The 24,447-nt window shown below is 42.9% G+C and overlaps 1 protein-coding gene and 1 long non-coding RNA gene across 4 annotated transcripts in view; one reads left to right on the top strand and one right to left on the bottom strand.

Annotated features, from left to right (window-relative positions):
- The window catches only part of SNX18 (sorting nexin 18), a 233,651-nt gene extending 231,474 nt beyond the window's left edge, over positions 1–2,177 (bottom strand). The window contains exon 1 of one of the 3 annotated variants that reach the window (XM_032472145.1): positions 319–2,177. In XM_032472145.1, coding sequence (XP_032328036.1) covers positions 319–2,152 — 1,834 coding nt within the window. In that variant the 5' untranslated portion in view covers positions 2,153–2,177. The remainder of the gene's footprint in view (positions 1–318) is intronic. The other 2 variants (XM_032472152.1, XM_006185924.3) reach the window with 2 other exon arrangements.
- LOC116661012 overlaps positions 1–24,447 on the top strand; it is a 134,742-nt gene that overhangs the window by 19,145 nt on the left and 91,150 nt on the right. Inside the window, exon 6 of the long non-coding RNA XR_004316780.1 lies at positions 14,874–15,005. This is a non-coding gene — a long non-coding RNA (uncharacterized LOC116661012). The remainder of the gene's footprint in view (positions 1–14,873; positions 15,006–24,447) is intronic.

The raw sequence follows: 24,447 nt of genomic DNA, 5'->3' as shown, positions 1-24,447 counted from the left end.
TAATTCTACCCTAGACGTAAGATTACAAACTCCAGAAGCTCATTACCTAACTATTTCAACTCTAAAATGACAGCACTGCCATCAAAAGTACTCTCAGAACCTGCTCTGAAGAGCACTCACTTCCTGGAAATACTTTACAGAGGAAGCGACCTGCCCACAATCCAAGCGATGCTGGGGGCACACCTAACTATCCACATCCCTGCTAGCTTCCCAACCAGTAGGATATTAGTCTGAAACAGACAATGGTATTTCCGTCAAAGTCACCCTTTCGCCTGAACAACACATTTCACACCATCTGCTCTGAAGGACAGGATTTACCTTTCTGAACGTGGATGATGTCAGGGAAGTTGGCCAGGTGCCCCTGATACAGTGCTAAAAGGTCCATGACTGGGTCCAGGTCCTGCCTGGGCTGCTCGGCGAAGAGCTCGCCGATGGCGTCATAGGCATCTCCGGTGAAGGCGATGGCCTGGTTCAGGCCAGCCGAGAAGGCCTGTTGGTCCAGCTCAAAGGCCTGGCTGAGGCCACGGAAGGACTGGCCCACCTTCTGATATTCCTTCTTGAAGCCCGTAACCTGCTTGCGCGCAAACTCGTTGGCCGTGTGGTTGAGCTGCAGCGCACTGTCGTCCATCTTCTTGGTGAAGCACTTGAAGCCGTCGATCTTGCTCTCCACTTCCTGCAGGTCAAGGGCGGCAGCTGGGGGCGTGCTCAGGGTCAGGAAGAAGTTGGCGCCAACCATCTCATCCTTCTCGGCCTTCCTCTTGCCCTGTTTCCAGGCCTTCTCGTCCGTGCTGCTGGGGCACGTTAGGAAGTGCTGGAAGACGTCGCACTGCGCCAGCACAGGGTGGCTGGCCATGTGGTTCATCCACCAGATCAGCCCTTTTCTGCGCTTGGAGATGAAGTCCTCCTCGAAGCGGCCCGTGGCCTGCTTCTCGGGCAGGTGGGGTACCGAGATGACCGGGAACTTCTCAGCCAGGCGCGCGTACAACCAGTCGAAGTGTTTATAGCGCCGGTGCACCGGCACCTGCGTGTGCGTGGGCACCAGCTTGTAGGAAATGTAGCTCTTCATGCCCTTGAACTTGGTCTGCTTGGTGGGGTCGTCAATGGTGCACTGGAAAGGGTAGGGGTTCTCCTGCCACTCAGGGCCGTAGGGCCCCAGCACCACGCACAGCTTGTCTCCATCCTTCACGAAGCCCGATGCCTCGCCGAGCACGAAGGCCTCTCCGCCCGATTTGACGAAGGTGGAAAAGCGGTTGAGGTTACGGCTCACGGTGGCCGAGCTCTTGGCCCCAGACGGGTGGTGCTGCGGAGGTACTGAGCCGCCACGGGAGCCTAGCGACAGGTCGGAGCGTGTGGACAGGCGGTAGCGGCCCGCCGCGCCGACGCCCCCAGACGACGAGCCGTCGAGGTCCGGGTACGTGCCGCTGCCCAGCGCACCCGGCTCGTCAGCCACCGTGGAGCTGTCGTCCCACTCGTCGTCCCAGTCATCGTCGCTGCCCTGGCTGGCCTGGTAGCCGCCGCCGTAGAGCTGCTGCGGCGACGGCTGCAGGGCGCCCCCGCCGTACGGGAAGCCCGCGCCTGGCGGATGGAAGGTGCTCGGCGGCGGCGCCTGCTGCGGCTGCAGCAGTGGCTGGAAGGCATCGGGCGGCGGCTTGAAGGAGGCGGGCGGCGCGGCGGGCAGGGGCTCGAAGCCTCCGGGGGGCACGTTGGCGTAGCGGGCCGGAGCGCCCGAGGCTCCCGGGCCGCCGTCGCCCGCCGGCCCGGGCTCGGGGGCGCGGATCACCTGAACGTACGAGGCCGGGAAGAGGCCGCGGTCCCCGCGACTGTTGACCCCCTCGAGCCAGCCCTCGATGTCCTGCTCACTGCACAGGCTCAGCACCTCGTGCTCCCGCAGAGAGATCTCGCCCGGGTTCTCCGATCTGAAGTCGTACAGAGCCCGGGCGCGCAGAGCCATGGTCCCGGCGCCCCGGCGGGCGGCCCCAGACTCCTGGAGCCCCGAGCCCGGCGCCCGCCCGAGGGGCCCGCAGTGGTGCCCGCGCCCTGGAGCGCGGAGGGGAGCCCGGAAGGCGGCGAGTACTCCTGGGCCCCTGCTCGCCGGTCGCACCCTCTTCGCCGCTCCGCTTGCAGCGCCGACTGCCGCGCTGGGCCGCCGCATCCGCCGGCTGGGGGCGGGGCCCGCGGCTTCCCACGTCCCCAGCTGCGCTAATCCACGGCCGAGAGCGGCGCGCCAGGCGAGAGCAAGCGATGGCCGAGCCCCGCGCAGTCGCTGGGTGCGACTCCATGACCGCCACTGCCTCCTCGTGGCCAGTGCCGTGCAATGAGGCGCCGGGGTGAGAGCTGCGGGTGAAGGTTCCTATTCAGAAGTGAGTTGTCTGAGAATTTTTTACGCTTTTAAGTTAAAAAACGTATGCTAGGAAGTATTTGCATTCCTGATAAACGTTCCCACTCTGAGCGTTCAGTGAATACTCCTAAACCCGTGCGTCTAATCAAGGATTTTCAATGAGTATTAGCGATTGTGCTAAGAAGAAAGCCCTATACCTGACGGAGCAGTTGCTTTTCATCTTCTACCTACTGGAGCCTTTGGGTCCGAAGGGGAAGAGAATGGCAGGGCAAAGTAAGGAAGGTGCTGTGTTGGGCAAATTAAGAGGCTCAGGGTGTGGGAAGGGAGGCACTGGAGAATTGACACTAAGATAAGTGCAGAAAGAGCTAGCATTTTGTGTGTGTCCCTTCCCCTCCCTAAGACACATATAGTGCAGTGAATGAGGGCTCAGCATTCCGCGCTAGGCTTCCGGGTTCAATCTGCCTTCTGATCATACCTACCTGTATGACCTTAAGCAAGTCGCTTATTGCACTCTAGGGGTTGTTGTGGAGATGTAATAATAATATAAACCCTATTTACAGATGGAGAAATGAAACAGATTAATAGGTGGCAGGCACTATACACATGGTGAGCACAGTTCAAGTGTTTACTGCCGCTGTTGGTGCTGTTTTTGTTGTTTTGGAAAGCAAAACCCGTCTCCTTCATAAAGGGAGTAGGGATCCTAAAATCACAATCCCAGGGTATATGCCCCAGGAAGGGTCCCAGTGTTCACACCCTTGCTCCTAGTCTGAGATTGGTGACCATCCCTCTCCATTCATCTCTGTCTCACCATATTTATATTATTTTAAAGATAAGATGATAAAAAAAATCACTTCCTGAAATATTAATCAACTCCAATCTCCTAGAGTTGCCTTGTTTCACTTCTTCTTTTCCTTTGGTGTATATTATGCCTAAAGCTTTTTCTTCTCAGAATCCCCTCTTACTAAGTCTAGCCTAATTACTCCTTTGAAGACAACTCTAATTGGGTGTTAGCATTCACATGTCATTAATTTCATCCTGTCCTCTGACCCTTTTCAAGCAAATCTGGGAAACAAGCCAGAAGAGTATACAATTATTGTAAGAGCTGTGGTATTCTAAGCGTCCTGCACAAAACCACCAACCCAGTATACCAGAATTATTCCCACAGTGTTTATCCTTAATGCAGAACGTTAATTCAATTCAGTAAGCAAATTCTGAATTACACCATTTTTAGCTGAAAATTTTGGTTTAAGACCATTCTCACAGTATGCAACAGAGGTCATTGAATTTCAGTGTCACCAATTTATGTGGTCAGAAACATGAAGTCAACATTTATGAAACATCTAGAATATAATTTATTTTACTTATTAACTCCTGAAAATCTAACCTAGAATATTTAAGATAAATACATTTAGTTTTACTCATACTGTTCATCGGGTAGTTACTTTTTAGGTTAAAGAGTTAACCTAGCACGAGTTAAAGTAGCATGAATCTCGCAATGCTTCAGGCTTTGAAATAGGGAGACAGAAAATCTATTTCAGTTGAGAAAATTCCATGATTTTGAGGGGAAGGCATTTACAGACAGGTTGGGATGCTCTGTAGAGCAGTGGCTGAGGACCTGTTGGGTGTCGTAGGTTATTAGCAGCACCAGTGCACAAGCAAGTGCTCAGGCTTAATGAAGGATGGAGACATGGTGCCTGGTGCTATGGCATCCTAGTGGCAGGAAAGACCCTACTCCTTAAGAGTCTTTGATATCTAGAAAATATGTTCAAGTATTAGAAACATAACTATTCACTCAGGGAAGTAAATACAGTGATACATTTTTTCAAGATTTCTCTAGAAAATGGAGTGTATTATTCATAATTCAGTTTACAGACTCCTCATTATAACCATCAACTATTTCTATTTCACTATGCTTTTGTGAAAACAAGCCATTAGGGAACACTAAATGGCTCGAAACAACTGTATTTTCACTTCTCCCCTTAGTCTGAGAGGCCTTAGGTGTCCAGGCCTCTGCCTCTCTTTCCATTCCTCTCTTCCAATAGCGAGAAACCACAGTGGTTTCTTTGCTATTTCTGGAACAAGACAAGCACATTTGTGCCTTGGGTTTTTTTTTTTTTTTTTTTTTTTAGTAGACTTTGTTTTTTTAGAGCAGTATTAGGTTTATAGCAAAACTGAGCAGAATGTACAGAGATTTTCCATATACTTCCTCCCACCGTACACGCATAGCCTCCCCCACTGTCAACAGCCCCCACCAGAGTGGTACATTTGTTACAGCTGATGAACCTACACTGACACATCATTATCACCCAAAGTCCATAGTTTATGTTAGGATTCACTCTTGGTGTTGCACGTTCTATGAATTTGGACAAATGTATAATGACATGTATCTACCATTATATGATCATACAGAGTAATTTCACTGCCATAAACTTGTCTGCTCTGCCTGTTAATCCCTCCCTCCCCCCTGCCCCTTGGCAAACACTGATCTCTTTACTGTCTCCATAGTTTTGCCTTTTCCAGGATGTCATAGAGTCGAAAGAATACAGTCTGTATGTAGCCTTTTCAGGTTGGCTTCTCTCATTCAGTAATATGAATTTAAGTGTCTGCCATGTATTTTCATAGCTTGATAGCTCATTTCTTTTTAGTACTCAATAATATTTCATTGCCTGGATATGCCACAGTTTATCCACTCACCTACCGAAGGACATCTTGGTTGCTTCCGGCTTTTGCCAGTTATGAATAGAGCTGCTATAAACATCCCTGTACAGGGTTTTCTGTGGCTATAAGTTATCAGCTTCTTTGGGTAAATGTCAAGTAGTGGAGTGAAAGGATTATATAGTTTTTCTTCTTTAGACTGTTGTGACAGATTACTAATTGATTTTCTAATGTTGAACCAACCTGGCATACCTGGGTAATCCCAAGTGGTAGTGGTGTACAATTTTATGATTTTTATGATGCATTGTTGCATTTGATTGGCTAATATTTTGTTGAGGACTTTTGTATTTATTTTCATGAAAGATATTGGTGTTTTCTTGGTATGTCTTTGTCTGGTTTTGGTATTAGGGTAATGCTGGCTTCACAGGACTAGTTAGGAAATATTCCCTCTGCTTCTATCTTCTGAAAGAGATTGTAGGGCAGTGGTATAATTTCTTCCTTAAACGCTTGGTAGAATTCACCAGTGAAGCCATCCAGGCCTAATGATATTTGTTTTGGAAAGTTATTCACTGTTGATTCAATTTCTTTAATAGATATACGCCTATTCAAATTGTCTATTTATTCTTGTTGAGTCTGGCATATTGTGCCTTTCAAGGAATTGGTCCACTTCACTTAATATCACCTTTGTAGGTATAGAGTTGTTCATAGCATACTTTTATTATCCTTTTAATGTCCATGGTTATATCCCCTCTTTCATTTCTGATGTTAGTAATTTGTCCTCTTTTTTTCATAGCCTGATTTATTGATTTTATTGATCTTTTCAAAGAATGAGCTTTAGATTTCATTGACTTTTTTCTGTTGCTTTTCTGTTTTCAATTTCACTGATTCCTGCTCTAATTTTTATTATTTCTCTTCTTCTGCTTACTTTGTATTTAATTTGCTCTTGTTTCTAGTTTCCTAAGATGGAAGCTTAGATAATTGAGTTTAGATTTTTCTTTTTTTGTAATATAGGCATTCACTGCTATAAACTTCACTTTAACCACTGCTTTCATGGCATCCCACATCCCACATTTTGATAAGCTGTCTTTTCATTTTCATTTCGTCCAAAATATTTAATTTCTCTTGAGATTTTTTTATTGGTCCATATCTTATTTAGAAGTGTGTTTTTTAATCTCCACATATTTGAGATTTTCCCAGCTATTTTACTGGTACTCATTTCTAGTTTAGTTCCATTATGGTATGTGAATAGACATTTTATGATTTCTATTCTTTTATATGTAAGTGTGGCTTTATGATCCAGAATGTGGTCAATTTTGGTGATTTGTCTTATGTGAGCTGGAGAAAAATGTGTATTCTTCTATTGTTAGATATAGTCTATACACATCTATAGTATACAGTTAATTGATGGTTTTGTTGAGTTCAACTACATCCTTATTGACTTTCTGTTCATTTCTAATAGAGAAGTCTTGAAATCGCCAGCTATAATAATGAATTCATCTATTTCTCCTTGTAGTTCTTTCAGTTTTTGCCATATGTATTTTGATGCCCTGCTATTTACACATATATGTTAAGGATTATTATGTTTTCTTGGAGAATTGACCCCTTCATCATGACATAATGTCTTTTTTAAAACTTTTTTCCCAGCTCTATTGAGAAATAATTGATAAACATCACTGTATAAGTTTAAGGCATACAGCATGACGGTTTGATTTACATATATTGTAAAATGATTACCGTAATAGGTTCAGCTAATATCCATCTTCTCATACATACAATAAAAAGATAAGAAACAAGATTAAAGGAAACACTTTCTCCTTGTTATGGGAATTCTTAGGATTTACTTATTAACTTTTCTATATATCATACAGCAATATTAGCTATAGTTATCATATTGTACATTACATCCCTAGTACTTATTTATCTTATAACTGGAAGTTTGTACCTTTTGACCACCTTCCTCCAATTCTCCCATCTCCTCTCCTCTGCCTCTGGTAACTTTAAGTCTGATCTGATCCTCTTTCCATGTTTGGGTTTTAGTTTGGGTTTTTTGGTTTTTTGTTTTGTTTTGTTTTTAGATTCCACATATGTGAGATCATATAATTTTTATCTCTCTCTTTCTGACTTATTTCACTTGGCATAATGCCTTCAAGGTCCATCCATGTTGCCACAAGTGTTAGGATTTCCTCATTTTTAATGGCTAAATAATATTCTGTTTTATATATATATATAATGAATATATGTATATACACCACAGCTTCTTTAAGTATGCATCTGTCAGTGGACACTTAGGTTGTTTCCATGTAGTGGCAATTATAAACAGTGATGCTGTGAACATGGAGGTGCAGATATGTTTTCAAGTTAGTGTTTTCATTACCTACCTTTGAATATATTTCCAGTAGTGAAACTGATGGATCATATGGTAGTTCTAGTTTTAATTTTTTGAGGACACTCTGAACTGTTTTCCATAGTGGCTGCACCAATTCGCAATCCCACCAACAGTGCACAAGGGTTCTCTTTCTAATATCCTTCTTTATCCCTGATAACTTTCCTTACTCTGAAATCTGCTCTGTTTGAAATTAATATGGCTACTCCTACTTTCTTTTGATTAGTGTAAGCATAGTATATCATTCTCCATCTATCAACTTTTAATCTATATGTCTTTATATTTCAAGTGAATTTCTTGTAGGCAACATATAGTTGGGTCTTGTTTTTTGATCCACTCTGACAATCTCTTTTAACTGATATGTTTAGACCATTGACATTCAAAGGGATTATTGATAGAGTTGGATTATGGTATCAACCATATTTGTTACTGTTTTCTATTTATTGCCCCTGCTCTTTGTCTCCAATTTTGTCTTCCACAATTTTTCTGCCTTTTGTGGTTTTAATTGATTGTTTTATGATTCCACTTTCTCTCACTTCTTAGCATATTAATTATACTTGTCTTGTGGTGGTTGCCTTAGAGTTTGCAATATTCATTTATAATTAGTTAAGTCTACTTTCAAATAACATTATATTGTTTCACAGGTACTGTGAGTACCTTATAATAACAAAATAACACTAATTTCTCCCTCCTTCCTGTCCCTTGTGTCATTGCTGTCATCCATTTCACATATATCAGCATACATAAGTGTGAATATATATATATATCTCAGCATACACAAGCACATATATGTATGTATGAATATATATACATATGTGAACTTACATTGTTGAGAATGCTGCTGTTATTATTTTGAACAAACTGTTAGATCAATTAAAAATAAGAAAAATAAAACTTTTAATCTTACCTTCACTTGTTCCTTCTTCAGTGCTCTTCCTTTCTTTATATACTTCTTAATTTCTGACTTGGGTCATTTTTCTTCTCTCTAAAGAATTTAACATTTCTTGCAAGGCAAGTGGCAACAAATTCTCCCCATTTTTATTTGTCTGAGAAAGTCTTTATTTTTCAGGGTACAAAATTTTCGGTTGGTGTTTTTTTCTCTCAACTCTTTTTGAAATATTTTGACTTCACTGTCTTCTTGCTTGCCTTGTTTCTGAGAAGTGAGGTATAATTCTTATCATTGCTCCCCTACAGGTAAGTTATTTTCTTCTTCTGGCTTTTTTCAGAATTTGTTCTTTATGTCTGATTTTCTGTAGTTTTTCAAAAGTTATTCCTGGGTATAGTTTTTTTGGCATTCATCCTGCTTGATGTCCTCTGAACTTCCTGGATCTGTGGTTTGTTATCTGACATTAATTTAAGGAAATGTTCAGTCATTACTGTTTCAAATATTTCTCCTGTTGCCTTCTCTGTTTTCCTTTTCATATTCCTATTAAATGTATGTGATACCTTTGTAGTTGTCTCACAATTCTGGAATATTTTGTTTGGTTTTTTTTTTTTTTTTTCCCAGTCTTTTTTTTCTTTTTCCTGTTTGCTTTTCAGTTTTGGCATTTTCTACTGAGATATCTTTAAGTTCAAAGATTCTTTCCTCAGTCATGTGCAAGCTACCGTAAGTCCATCAAAGGCACTCTTCATTTCTGTTAGTCTTTTTGATTTCTAGAATTTCTTTTAGTTCTTTCTTAGAATTTCCACCTTTCTGCATACGCTGCCCGTCTGTTCTTGCATGCTGTTTCTTTCATCCCTTAGAGCCCTTAGCATATTAATCATAGTTGTTTTAAATTCCTGATCTGATCATTTCAACATCCTGGCCATGTATGAATGTGGTTCTGATGTTTGTTCTCTCTTCCAACTATGTTTTTTGCCTTTTAGTGTGCCTTATCATAGTTTCCAGCTATGATGGACTGGGTAAGAGGAACTGCTGGAATTAGGCCTTTAGTCATGTATGGGGAGGTGCAGGGGCTGGGAAACATTTTATAGTCCTACGATTATATCTCAGTCTTTAAGTGAACTTGTCCCATGGATTGTAAACTTTACATGTGCTTCTCTTAGGTGGGACTGGACAGCTAGAGGGGGCTGGGCTTGGGTATTCCCCTTCCCCCAGGTCAGCTGGACTCTGTACAAGTCCAAGCAAGTTAGGCTCAGGTTAAATAGTTTCTCCTGAGGGCAGGCCTTGTTAAGAACAGACTTCTCTGACATGTTTCAAAATGGTTCCTTTTCCCCTGCCAGAATATTTCTCCAATGTTCACTGTGAGAACCTGGGAGAAATGCAATAGGTAAAACTCACAGAGGTGTGGGACCCCCTAATGACTGGGTCTCCCTGGAATTTTTAACTCTCGGCATCATCCACACTGAGCCTCCAGCCTTTCATGAGTTACATGCGGTTCAGGTTTTCGCACCCTGCACTGTCTCTGGCAGAGGTTTCTACTCAGGAGAGTTGTGATTCTCTGTAATCTCCTGTGAGTCTCTACACTTTGGGGGGCTTGCCCTGTGACCTTGCCTCTCTTTCAGATCTAAGAAGAGTTGTTGATTTTCCACTTTATTCAGCTTTTTACTTGCTGTCAGAATAGAGTGTTGACTTCCAAGCTCCTGTGTGGTAGACCAGAAACCAGAACTAGCCTCTGGTTTTTGTCTCTGCTGTTTTCTCTGTCTGGAATCCTTTTCCTGCAGAGATCGTCCATGCTGCACCTTCACTTCATTCCAGAATCATTGTGGCTTCCACATCCCTCCTTTCTCCTCCTGCCTTGGAGACCCTGGAAGTAAGATGGAGGGAGAACGCATCCCTGAGTCCCCGACCCCATCTGGATTTTGTGAAAGAAGAAATCTTTGTTGGATAAGCCAGTGAGATTGCATGGTTCATTTGTTGAGGCAGCTGACTTTAATTATCCTGACAAATACCATCTCCTTTTCTCCCATCTCCCTTCCATCATCCAGTGCTACTTTTCTTCATACACTTACTGCCTAATATATACACGTCTATATATTCATTGTCTCTCCCTATTAGGATGTCAATTTTTCGGGGCAGCAAGTTTGTTTCAGGGACTGAGAATACAGCAATTAACAAAACAGACATGGCAGGCAACCCACAAATATCTGCTCAATGCATGAATGAAAGGATGCCCACTTCCTATCTCCCTGGAGGTCAGCTCTTCTCCGTAGCTCTTCCTGAGTCTGGGTCTGTTTGCCTCTGCCGACGGCTGTAACTAAATGTTTCTAAGGACAGATAAGTGACACTTCTCTTAAAATCAACAACCTTAAAGCTAACTCAGCCACCCAGAACATCACGCCACATTTTCTGAGATTGCTGGAGGTTACACAGCTGGCTGATTTACATTTGTTTTTGGCTACTTGTATAATATTGTAAATAACAGTATATTCATGATTTACTTGAAAGCTCTTTGTTTAATGTATCAAGCATCACACAAATATATACATAGGATTTCATAAGCACTTCTATCCTTTAAAATTTTATTTCCTACTGTATCTTCATAGCAGCCCTTCCATAGACAGAGCAAATATCTCCACTGTCACAGGTCAGGAAACCCAACTGCAGAGAGGATTCTCTGCTGAGGTCCCGTGGCTGGGAAGAGGAACAATGGCTACTCAGCTGTACTTGGAACTTCCATTGTCTGCTTCGTAGGTCTGCCCTCTGCTGGCTCCTCAGAATTGCTATCATTAAAGAGTGTTGACCACTTACTAGAAGCTTTGTAGCTGAGATTTAATAGTAGGCCTGGATTCAGGGACAGCTCTGTGTCTGAAAAAAAGGATGTCTCTGCACCTAGTTGGTTTCACCAGGAGTATAAGCAGGAAGTTTTGTCTGCTTTCTTCACTACTGTATGCCCAGCATATTAAATAAATTTGTCGAATGATTGAATGAATAAATGAACAAATGAATCTTTCTGAACATTAGTTTCTTAGTCTTCAAAATGGGAATAAAAGTAACTCATTTTATGTGATTATAATGAGATTTAATGAAGTGGTAAGTTCATGTGGTATTTTATAATGCTCAAAGTGTAAAAATAATTTTAATATAATTTAAAACAGCCAGTTTTTAATTAAAATCAATTTCCCAAATTGTGTAGTTCATCCCTGAAATGAGTAGAGAGCTCATTGACTTGGACACATTTTCATATTTGGATTCTACAATATTCACTTCTGCAGTGGTATTTATAGCTGAGAATACACCACAAGGACCTAAAAATTTATACACTACTATTGATCAAATTCCTCATTTTTCAGCACTGGACCCCTTTCACACACAGCTCATTCCTACTCCAAAATCAAACCAAGGGCCTGATTCAATAATCATTACCTGCCAGCTCCCTTTATAAATTTTCCACTTTCCTCAAACATGTGTTTCCTAAGTGAACTCAGTTATTGATTGATGGGTGTGTTCTTAAAGACATGTTTCCCCATTGCTTTTTTACTGTCCCCTTTTGAATCATGGCCTCTGGTTTACTTCTAAGCGTCAATATATACAACTTAATAGTTTGGAAGTCAATATTTTGTACCAGAAGTCACAAATTGTCAAGCCAAGGCCTGAATCTGGTCTAATGTTTAGTTTGACCAGCATTTAAAATGTAGGAGATTTTTTTACTTCTTTTGGAAAAAAAAATCTGAAAATCTGGCTACACTGAACTGGCACTTCTGCATAGCAATTATTAGCTCTTTCCATTTAGATGGGGACATTCTTGTGCATTCCCCACCATCCTTATTACTTTTAAGTACCTTATACCCAAGATCACCTTCCATCTGAACGTCTATAGACGTAGAAGAGTTTATCCCTCACACATCTTCCAGGGCAAAAGCAATCATCCCAGTGGCGTCATCACCATGAATAATTCAGATCTCTCTCTGCCATAGACTTCTTCCAAACCCCACACTCATTTCCAAATACCTTCTGGACATCTCCCACAGAATATCTGTCAGTTTGTCCTTCCTTGCTTTCTTCCTTCCTTCCATTAAACAAGTAAGAACCAGGATATAAAGAAGATACCTTCTTCACCCTTCATGGAGCTGGTGAACGAACTTGGCATGGAAGCCATATGCTATATGCAATGGTTAGGGCATATGCAGGAAATCATGGAACTTAGCAGACCATGGAGGGAGGTGCGGTGGTAGTTAGGGACACCTTTCTGAAGCAAATTGTGCTTGGCTTGATTAATTCAGACTAGAGAATGACTTTTATTCCAGAGAATTGATAGAAATCAGAAACCTAAGGACCCACACTACCTTGTTCATTTGTTGTACCAACATATGGCTGCTCGGTATGGGTCGCTCACTATATTACACTGAAATGGTCCCATGGAAGCTAGAATCAAGAAAAGCCTGGCTAACCAAGTGGATGGAGGGGTTATTTGCTGAGATGAGGCATACATCGAGCAGGTTTGACCCGGGAAGATGAGAGTGCAGTTTTTGGACATTGAGTTTGAGGTGCCTACAGGACACCCAGGTAGAAATGTTCAGTAGTCAATTGCACAAAAAAGTCTAGAACCCAGAGAGAGATGGAAGATGCAGACATAGAGCTGGAAGTCACCGGTTCACAGGTGGTAATTGAGGAGCTGTGAAATGTAAAATCACCAGAGTGAGAGAGCATAGACAAGAGATAGGAATGGTGGCCAACCACAGATAACGTCCTTCAAACACTCCTTTTCTTCTGCATGCCTGAGAAGGAGAGATTGGGTAGGTAAGAGGAAATTCAGGAGAGTGATGTCTTAGAAAAGAGAAAAAAAATTTCAAAGAGGAGAGGGAAAAAGTCACATCAGCAAAAGATGAAGAACATCCATTTGGATTTAGCCAAAGAGGTCATTCAACAGGATCACAGTATCCAAACCCTGCTGGCTGGCCCCAGATCTTCTCCCTCCTGGGTTAGAGTACAGAGATGCTCCCAAGATGGAAGCTTCAGTTACCCTTACTCCTGCTGCTCCTGCATCTCTCACCTGTATCCTGAAGTTAGCCCCCCTTCTCCATCCATTCCACCACCACCTGAGTTTAGGCTGCATTTCTTACTATAATGGACTGTTGCAAATGCCCTGGTATTATTTGCTTTCCACTTTGGCCATACTAGCTTTCCCACTGTTTCTTCAACAGGCTATATGCCTGTCAAGACTTAGGGCTTTTACACAGGCTCCTTCCTCTGCCTGAAGCACCCACCTCTCTTAATCTGCTTGATAAAACTGTTGGCTGTACATCAAAATCCTGTTAATTTCCCCCCATGAAGCTTCTCTTTGCAAACCTGGCAGAATAATTTATTCCTTCCCTTGTGTTCTCACGGCATTCTGTTCATAAGTGTTTTGTGGCATCTATCCCATTGTGTTATGGATTCATTACCAGTCTGCCCCCTTTGCACAGACTTCAGACTGAAAATCCTAAGAATTTGAGGTGATGATTCTTACAGACTGGTATTACCCTTAGTTCATACCTATATTCTTTGTGGCTATTATAATGTAGGAATACAGGAGGTACTCAAATATTTCATGTTGTGAGTCAACAAATATGTAGTAGCTATAGGAAATATAAGCATATTTCAAAGTGGACATTAGCCAACTTTGGGAGAAGAATCAAAGGAGAAGTTTGGAATAAATATGGTGAGTTTCAGTTCCTGGATATGGAAGTAGAAAGAATCTTTCATTTTTATCCTTTAGCTCAGAGAAAAAAAAAAAAGTCATTTTTAAAGTTAAAATGTAGGCAATCAAGAAGAGAAAAGGAAAAGAAAAAAGAAAAAAGCGTCCTGTCGAGAGAAGCCTGGGTCCCTCATGGCTGACGGTGGTGGCTCTCCCAGGAGCAGCCATGTCCACCTGGCTTGCTGAGTCATTCTAATGAAGCCTTTATCTCATCACCATTTTTGGAACTGCATTCATTCACCTTTTCCTGGAGGTCAGCAATTTCAGGAGAATCTAAAATTCAAAGAAGTAAACCAACAAGCATACCTAAAAAAATAAACAGCCAAACAGAATCTAAGTGAAATTTTACTAAAAATCAGTTTTGACAATATCTTCACAACTCCTCCAAGACACCTATCAAAACACATTAACGAATGTCTCTAAGACGAGGAAATGACTTGGAAGAGAAATGAATATGTACACAGCAGACGGAGCATTTATCACCCTGAGAACTTAATCAGCATAGCATTCCGGGAGAGTACTGCCATTCACAAAACCATGTTAGGTTTTAGAACTATGTGCTGATCTTAGTTAATCTTAGTGAGGTGGGTACAGAGCAGACCTGTTATTTAAATATGAAATGTAAATGAGTTGGGGGGGTTGGAGAGTGGTGAGTGGTAGGAAGTTGGGGGCCTACAGTAAACAAGGGAGAGCCTCCCCTCAGGGGGATACTGACACAGTCCTTCCCTTTGGGGACAGGCCGGGATATGGGTCCTGTGTTGCCATATGCCTTGATTTTTCTAAGAAGCCAGAAATTCTGATTTGTGTATAAAATGTCCTCATTTTGAAAATGTTACGTGAGTCTAGTAATATGTTTCTAAAGGTAACATTTGCTCCGTAGGTTTCCAGTTTGCAGCACCCATTTTGAAAGTCCCAAATTATATCTTACCTGCCTGAATCCTGGCTGAAGAAACAACGTCTGAGCCCTGTGAAGTGATGCTGTGTAGCATGAACTGTGCTTCTCCTGGAAAGTGTATGTACCTGTTCCTCTGTGTGTATGTGTGTGTGTGTGTGTGTGTGTGTGTGTACATATACATACAGTTGACTCTTAAACAACACAGGTTTGAACCCATTTATACACATATTTTCAGTTAATCTAGGACCTGTATTTTCATTTTACAGATATTTAAATTAACGTGAAATTAAGTGTGGGGAAAACTTCGTTTTCAATTAGAGATCACAGCATCTGGAATCAAAAGAACTAGGGTTTGAGTTCTGATTCTAAGCCACCTGTCTCAACTTCCTGCTGTTGGGTGAATCACTTATCAAGTCCTCTGTTTTTGAGTCGGAGATAGCAGTACTTGGATTTCTGACTGCATGGGATTTCAGCACCCCAGCCCATGCATTACTCAAGGGTCAGCTGTGTGTGTGTGTGTATATATGTATAAATATGTATATATATAAAAAATACCAGGTGCTGATTTTCTATAAAGCACTGTGTTAATTACATGACAAACATCATACTTAATATTCATCTAAAAGGGTTGTTTTGAGGATTGTTATTCCCAAATGATAAAGGAGGAAATGGAGACTCAGAGAATACATGACCTTCTTAGGGTCAAAAAGCTGGTAAGTGGAGTCCTGGGGTTAAACCAGGGGCTGCAGGGTGCCACACCTCTGTTTCCAGCTGCCACTCTGGACTTCCTCTCACATGAAGGAGACACAGAGAGGCAGAGGGGCTGCCTGAGGCTTTGTTTTTTATGTTGTTTTTGTTTTAAGCCTTTTGAATAAACTCATATGATTCAAAACTCAACAACGTAAAGTATACAGTGGAGTCTTGCCCCTGTACTGTCTGCTGTCTACTTCCAACCCTCTCCCCGATCCCTGTCCAAAAGCAAAAACTTTTATAATTTCTTGTTAATATTCAAGAGTTTCCTTACACAAATATATGTATGCCTCTGCTTCCTTTACACAAAGGTGGCATATTGTATCCATTGTCCTGGGACTTTTTATAAACAACATCTCTTAGAAATATTTCCATGTCAGTCTACAGAAAGCATCCTCATTCTTTTTTACAGAACCGTGACATCACACTATATGGGTGTACTGTAATGTGTTGAAACATTCCATTCCCCAGTCAATGGACGTTTCTGGGTACTATTTTGGTCATGCTACCTTACTGAATTCTCTTATTGCTTATAGTAATTTTTCTGTTGATTCTTTTGGGTTCTCCTGAATTACAATATCATTTCCAGTTTTATACTACTGATTTCCTTTTCTTGTATCACGTCATTGGTCATTGCCAATTGACCTGAGGTTTTAAAGGTGTAGGGCTTAGTCATAGAGAGGATGGGCATTCCAGGTGGGAAGAACGTCAGAGACTCAAAGATGTAAAACACCACGGTGGGGGCTGAGAAATACAAGAAATAAGTGATAATAATACAAGGTGTAGAAGGACTGAAGGGAAAAATAGGCTGCAGGAGACAGGAATGGATAAGAGGCTTGTGAAATGAGGGGAGTGGAAAGATCCCACAGGAGTAAGTTGGCTCTGTTGAAGGTGGTGAGCCTGAGGCTGGAAGCTCCTTCCGGAACTATTACATGGTTCCAGGTGAATGTGAGAAAGGTGAACAATGTCAGCAAGGAAAGCAAAAAGAGGGTGATAATATCAATACCATTTAGAAGGTAACCTGACAAGGCAGAGGCATGAGGAAGGAGGAGAATCTGGATGGTTAGGTGGTGTCCTTACCTGAGATAAAGAATGCAGAGGAGCACGTTTTGTGAGGAAGAGAAGTTTGACTTTCAAAATGATCATCTTGAGATGTCCTGCACTACAGAAAGGAAAGGTACTATCTCACCTCAACCTTGAATTGCTTGATGGGCATCTTGCTCTTGTGTTTGGCAAATGGTGGAACTTGGACCTAAACCCAGCTTTCTTAATGCCAAGATCAGCAGTCGTTCCACTGTGCACGCTGCTTTCAAAATAAGCAGAGCACGTGAAAGAACATAACTGAAAACAAGTGCAGCTGGTTAAAACAAGGCTGCAAACTTCAGGAGAGAAGAGTGGAGGAGGCCCTGCTAGCTGGACAGACTGGGATCACATAAGCAGCAGAACCCTAACAATTGGGGCTTTGACCTCCCAGTTTTAGAGAATACAAGTAGAAAATAATACTTTTTTAAGATTCTGCACATTTTAAGTTGTCGTCCTATACCATCTCTGTTGGGAAAGGTAATCCTGAACATCCCTCTGCATCCTTGCTGGGTGTGTGAGAAAGCGGGGCCCCGGCCCCACTTTACCTCAGTCGTGTTTCAGGGTTGCGTTTGCTGAGGGCAACCTTGAGGAATGAGATGATGTCTCCCATGGCATAAAGGGGAGGCTGTCTACTGTTGGCTGTAAAACAGTGGATTCCCCAGACTCAGTGTCCTTTCCTGTAGCGTACGTGCAGGTGGCCATCTCAGGCCCCTCTGTTACCCCCAGGGGACTGGCCAGAGGGGTGTGGCAAGAGGAATCCATGTGAAAGTGGTGGTGGTCCTGCTGCGCCATGAATATTACGGTCCCTTCTCTCTGAAGCACAAGCCGATGTCTTCTGGCGGCATTCATGGAATAGTAACGGGCTAACTTATCAGCTTAAAAATAGGCTAAAATCAAATCCCACATCCCGACCCTCCCCACCACTGCCAGTTTTGAGTCCTGGCACTCAGTTTGCTCTTAAGAGCTCCTGGGAGCCTCCTTAGCAGCCAAGGGATGCATTGGCAGGAAAATCAAGGTCAGGGAGTCCACTGGTGTTGGCCCTTTGGTGCTTAAGTAGGGACCCCCTGACCTCCTCCCCCAACCCTCATTGTCCCTTCATGCTGTGAAAGGATGTCCCAGGTCATGGCACCCTCATGACTAATTTTGGCACTCTGAAACATAGTGAGTAAGGTTAGATAGTTTGGGGTCTTCCAAAAGCTCAGCATCGAATTTCCACTTAACCATGTCTGTGCTTCTCTCACTGGATAACTGAGAGATGAGGTGCCCCATCCAGACCGTTCACCATGCCATCTGCCTCCATCCACAGCCCAGACTCACAAGAGCCAAAAGAAGCAAAGAAAGCAGAGGGCTGATAGTAAATGTGGAACCAGCTCATGATAAATATATAGCAGTCCATTCATTGCTTTCTCATTATTTTTCTAACTCTTTTCCCATGGTAATTAATTCTTTGCTTTGGCCTAAGACCCAAAAAGGCTTCTCCCACAACCACAGGAGAAAGCGTAAATCAGAAATAAACCAGCTCATACCAGGCTTGTTTGATCGTCATCTTGTGGTTCAGAAAACCTCAGGCCTTGAATGTGAATTACGCTAGTCTGGGATCGTCAGCACCCCGAAGAAACAAAAAGTCTTTTTTGTGGATGACTAACACAAGACTAGGCTTCAAAATATTTCTATAAATTATTTTTCAAATACAACCCCAAATCTCAATGACTGCCAGAAATATGATGAGACAAGGCAGTGAATAAGAACCAGCAGAAACAACAGATCCACAGGGAACCCAGCTGTTGGAGTCATCAGACAGAGACTGGACAGCAGTGACTCCCGCAGACATGTTTGAGCTTGGCTGATATAACCTTGAATGTGGCATAAACTCTCTCACAGAACCAGTCACTTGTCCTCTTCTCTCCAGCCCTTCCCATCTTCTTCTTCTATCTCCCTCCCTCATTTTGCCTTTTCCAGAATCTTCTCTCTTTCCCTGCAGACGTCTTCTCTTCTGTTTTTCAAGGTGCTCAGGTTTCTTTGTAGTGGTTTAACATGCAGGCTCTGGAAACAGCCTGCCTGGATTCGAGTCCTGGCTCCACAATTTACCCAGGGCAAGTCACTCAGCCTTTAAGCCTTGATTTTGACATCTAGAATCTGTACCTACCTCATAGGGTTGTTATTAGGGTTAAATTAATGGATACAGGCAGTGTTAGAAGAGTGCATGGCATTCGACTGTGCTCCGTGACTATGAGCTGTAGAAACTCCCAGTCACTGAGCTTACTGTCAGGGTTGTATAGTCATCTGCCTCCCTCTCCCTGGAGCTTCTATTCTGGGTTTCATTCCCCCTAGGGCTACTGTCGTGTCAGTGGTCCCCCCTTCCCCCCCAGCCTCAGGGACCCACTGCCACTCTATGGCTATGGCACGAGCCTGGACAAAAGTCCACCCACCCCACCCGTCTCCTTAACACCAGTGCCATGTGTAGGGGTTTCACACGTCTTTCATGATTTACCAAAACACTGAGAGAAAACAGAAGAGAAAAGTGTATGAAACATACAAACCGTCTGGCTCACAAGGGAGGGGCATCTATTCTCACCCCAACCCTCTGCCTCCAGCATGCCCAGCCTTGTCCCTTCCCTCTCTGCTCCCCATCGTCGTGGGCCAGAGTGGGTTTCTCTCAGCTTCTAGAGGGGTGGGAGGGGCTTGTGGGCTTCTCCACCTGGCCCTTCACCCTCTGCCTTTCAGCCGGCCTCCCTCCATGTAGAAGAAGCTGTGTGGGCTGCCACGCGAGAGCCACTGCTGGGCACCTCCATTCTTCAGTTATGAGGCTGAAGAAGGAGTTTAATTGGTTTCTGGTAGAAGTGCATTCACTATCAGGTGGCCCTTGACTCCTCTCTACAAGCAAGGAGCCATCCCCACAATGGGCCAGCTGTCTGGGACAGGTTTGCCCCATCTTGCCAGTTCCCTACTTTGCCCTGTGTCCTAGGGCCTGATCCCTACTGGGTGCATTTCCCAGGCTCCCCTGTCAGTGAATGTCCAGCTGGACTTGGCCACAGGGGCACTGGAGGAGGATTGTAGCCTAGGAGGAAGAGACAAGCTAGAGTCTCTCCCCGCCCTTATTCTGGGGATGCTCTGGCAGCTGCTGCACCTCTTTATCATCCAGCTTTTCTGACAGGCCCCCACAACCAGGTTCTGCAGGGGAAACTGGCCCCTGAGCTCCAGTTACCTGGCCTCTTCCCTTTGACCCTCTAGACTTGGCAAAGACGTGGCTTTCTGCTGTTGCTAATTTCTCAGTTGCTCCACTGTCCCCTTTTTGCCTTTTCAGCTTTTTCTGTCACCTACGTAACACATTTCATGCATTAAATCCCCCTGTTTCAAGTAGTCATGATGGTTTTTTGCTTTCCTGGTGGAAAGTGGACTGATACAAATATCTTAATAACATAATCACGGCATTTATATAGGAAGGATTAAACACATGTGATACCATGAGCTGGGCATTTGTTAAGTTCTCTTATCTTTAAAGACCTTTGAAAATTCTGCTACCCTTTCCTGATTTCTTTTTATGGCCAAACTTCTCAAAAGTGCACCACCAGGACCTTAGCCAACCTAAAAGGTACCCTGTGCCATGGGAGGGTGCAACAAGAAGGAGCAGGATGTGAACCAGGTGTTCCTTTCCTGACCTGATGTAATAGTGACACAAGCTTCACATTTCAGGGTTTCAGCTCCTAAATATATATATTTTGTATATATTATATATATATAATCTCAAACTCACCCTTCCAGCTTTGCTTGTCTTCTAGTTGGACACTTGGAAGGCAGGGATGAATGAGGGCCCATTTCAAAGGTCTTGCCCATCAGTGGCCCAGCCAGTTCACAGTGGAGCAGTTCAGTTTTTGCTCGGCCGTATCCTCATAGTCACGTCATGTCCATTCTACCAAACTGAAACCCTTGATGTCGTCTTTGGAACTAATATGATGAGCAATATAGAATTGTTCTTGAGCAGGAACATGATAGGATTAATCTTCCCTTTGTATCTCCTCATACAAACTCCTGTGCCTGGCTTTTCAACCCCTCCATTGACCAGCCACACCTACCTCTCGGCCTCCAGTTGCAGCCTCCAAAGTTCAAACCTTCACTCTGATCAGGCTGGTCTCTTTATGGAGCCCCTTTACAAGGAAGGGTCACCCCAGCCCCCTGTCTTGGACCGAGAAATCACGAAGCAGAATGATGTGAGGGAATGGAGTCTGGGGTCAGACTGCCAACATTCAAACCCAAGCTCTATCTCTTACTGATACTGAACAAATTACCACTCTCTATGCTCTGGTATCCTCAGCTGTAAAATGGGGGAAATAATATATAAGTCATAGAGTCTCTGTGAGGAGTAAGTGACTCAGTATGTGTAAAGTACTTAGCACTTTGCTGGCAGCTGGGTCACATGTGACTGGAAAATCGGGCAGCAAGGAACTATGTCACCTATTTCTCTGCCACAGCTTGGCACTAAGGAGTCATCAAATCGGAAATAACTTTCTAATTTTAACCAACATTTTATATTTCATTCCAGTTGCACCGAAGTACACATTGCTGCAAGTTTAAGGAAAAAATGGCTCTGCAAGAGGATTCTTTTTCCTCCTCCTCCCAGCCAAATTCTATACCATTCTTTAAGAGCCAGCCTAAGTCCCACTTCCATGGACTCTTCTCTGTTGCTTCAGCCTATATCAAACTCTCTTTGTTGGACATATTTGTATGCTAAGTCCAGACCACACAGGGTAGCACTAAATTGTTCTTAAGGGTCAGTATGTTCTGTTGGGGTCTCCAAGGTTCCCCTCAATAAATAGCTCTTTAGTTCTCAGACTGAGTTCTGAACAAATGGAGACCTAGACCAAACAGTTGACTGGCAGAGTCCAGTTATGACCTTTATTGTTGACTGAGCCAAACTGGAGGATGTACTATAGACTGAGGGTCAAATCAGCCTTTTCCTGCATTAGGAAAATGCACCTCTTCCTCATGGGCTTGTCCCCAAAGTCACCCCACTCCAACTGAGTCATTCCGCTTCTTGTGGGGAGGACAGGAAGAGGAACAGCCTTGGATATGTTTCAAGAGAAGTCCTCCCCCTGCAAACCAAGAAGTGGGGAAAGGCCTGCCCTTCTAGCAAGATCTTCCCATGTCAACCGCAGACTCTTTGAGGGCAGGGCCCACATCTTCAGCTTGTGACGCTTGCTCTGTAATACTGAGAAGGATGGGCGCGTAACAGCTGTGTGATAGTAATAATTCCAGGATCTGGTCTAGTCACTTTCCAGATGTGAGCCTAATCAGTCCTGATAACAGCCCTGTGAAGCAGCTGGTACTAACACTGATGTTTTCGCGATGAGAACACTGAGGCACAGAGCTCACACAGTCAGTAAGTGGTAAACCCAGTCTGGCGTCAGAGTTCATGCTCTTAACCACGATCTGATACTGGCCTAATTGAATTTCAAGGGCAACGGTGTTGGTAGAAATGGAGACTGTGAGAGTTCAGGAGCTGGACGGAAACAGCTTCGTTAGTATCCAGTTAAGGGAAGTTCTGTAACAACTAATGTTCAGAGACAATCGTTGGAGAAGATTCTACAACACATTTCCTTTTTTCTAAACTGCCAAAGTCTATCAGAACTCCTGTGAAACAATCAGTTATGTACTACTACATGAGCTTGGAAAGAAGTCTGTTAATTCATCCTGCTGAAATCATTTCTTTAGGTAATGCTTAGTCACAAGCGCAGAAATGAATCAAAGTAGTCACATCTGATTGAAAAAGAAATCTATGGCTCAGATTCTCTTGTTGCTCATACGATTAAACTGCAATTTGTTTTACAGTGGATAAGGAAGTTTTCCTTTATTTCATTGTTTTAAAAAGTGGTGTGAAAATCCTGTCCAAATATTGTATTTGACCCCATGACTTTACATTGTACCTGTTTGTGTGATTTCAGTCTGAATCCTAAAGTAAAAAATAAATATCCTTCACATCTTTTGTCTGTTTACCACTAGAGGGCACTATCTAGTCTTTTATCTGTGGAAAAACAGGCCCTAAGTGCTCTGCTTCGTTTCCTCTGTTTCTCACAGAGAGAGGAGACATAAAAGACTGTTAACATTCTGCCTCAGATTTATTATCATGAAATCATCTAAAGTAGAAATAAATTTCAAGTCAAACCCACTGGTATGCGTTATTTGGTGGAGACCACCATTGATTTGGGGCCCACTGCGGGCCTAACACAAAAGTGTGAGATGCTTTACATACATGACCTCTGAATCCCGTATCATTACCCTCATTTTACAGATGAGGAATTCCAAGCTTAGGAAAGTCAGATAATGTCCCTAAGGTCACACAACTGCACAACAACCACTTAACTTAGGTTGTGAACCCAGATCAGGATTGAATAAAAAAGACTTTCCATGATGCCATGGACTGATTTCCTGAGCTAGGAAGAGGCCCAGGGGGTTTCTTCCACCTGGTGGTAGGACGTTTGGCAGTTCACGTGGATGATGGTATGTTATTAGGAGTTAAAGATAAATGATAGCAGCAACTCTAAAAGTAATTTATAACTAAACAGAGTCTAGCAAAACAGCTGTCTAGATGTACTAGACCCTTGTTTTAAATTCCACATCATCTAATTTGTCCCCACCCTGTTTGCTTGAATGTAATTAGTGGGATCATTTAAGGAGCCACATGAAACAAGACAGTTTACTCCATAAAGAAATTGTGTTTCTGCCTTAGACCTGACCTCCGGCTGACCTTCATCAGCTACTCTCTTTTGGGTGATCAAGATAGAAGTGTAAAGGCCTAGAAAAGGCACCATTTTTAGTTGTAGCGTCTATGGGTCTTGACAGTACAATTTCTGTTGTGAAGTGGTGCTATAATGACTCCCCATTTTTTAACATGGCTGCATTTGGCAATGATATGCGTGCTGTTTATCCCACATGCTGAATAACGACTCCCTCGGAATTGATCAGACGTGCACTTCAGACCGTCAGTGTTCACAAAAAACATTCCCAATGTTGTCCTGAACCTAAACCTGTTCCCAAAGATCTTAATGAGCTTAGAATGATCATCATGCCCATGCATTTCCCTGTCTAGGTGCTGTTTCGTAAGGTGCTTATATTATTTTCACATGAGGAGATGGAAAATAAAATTTCAGTCCTGACCTTACCAATTCTATATAGAAAAAGACACCCCGAGTCATCCTGTATGAAACACATCCTACTCGGAGATAAAACTTAAACCTTCCTCTTCAAGGATAGAAATAAAGAACACATGCTGTCAGGGAGGAAAGTTGTATACAGGACCAAGAGTGATCATTTTTGTTCTGTAATCTTAGGCTGCCAAGCCATTTCCTTAGTAAGTCTGTGAAATGTAACGTCATAGAGCTAAAATATCTGAAGAAAGAAAAAGTATATGGACACTTAATATAATCCATACTTATTCCAAACACTCATTTCAACCAAGTTAGACATCAGGCACTTTCAACCTAGAATGTCTTCAAATAGGATCAAGTTTTTAATTCCCCTTTCTCTTCTTGGAGTAATCTTAGAGCAGCTGTTGTTCCCAAATGAGCTTGTTAAGGTAGCTCTGTTTTTTTAAGTTACTACATTATTCTAAAGATAAATAAGCTAGTTAATTCCATTAACTGAGAGCCTCTGAAAGAGCAATAGCATCTAAGAATTTTTTTATTATTAAAATATAATTCTTTGCTGTACACCTGAAACTACCATTATAAAT

This window comes from Camelus ferus, chromosome 3, assembly GCF_009834535.1.
Source record: "Camelus ferus isolate YT-003-E chromosome 3, BCGSAC_Cfer_1.0, whole genome shotgun sequence".
NCBI classification, from domain to species: Eukaryota; Metazoa; Chordata; class Mammalia; order Artiodactyla; family Camelidae; genus Camelus; species Camelus ferus.
This window is presented reverse-complemented; position numbering and strand designations above follow the sequence as displayed.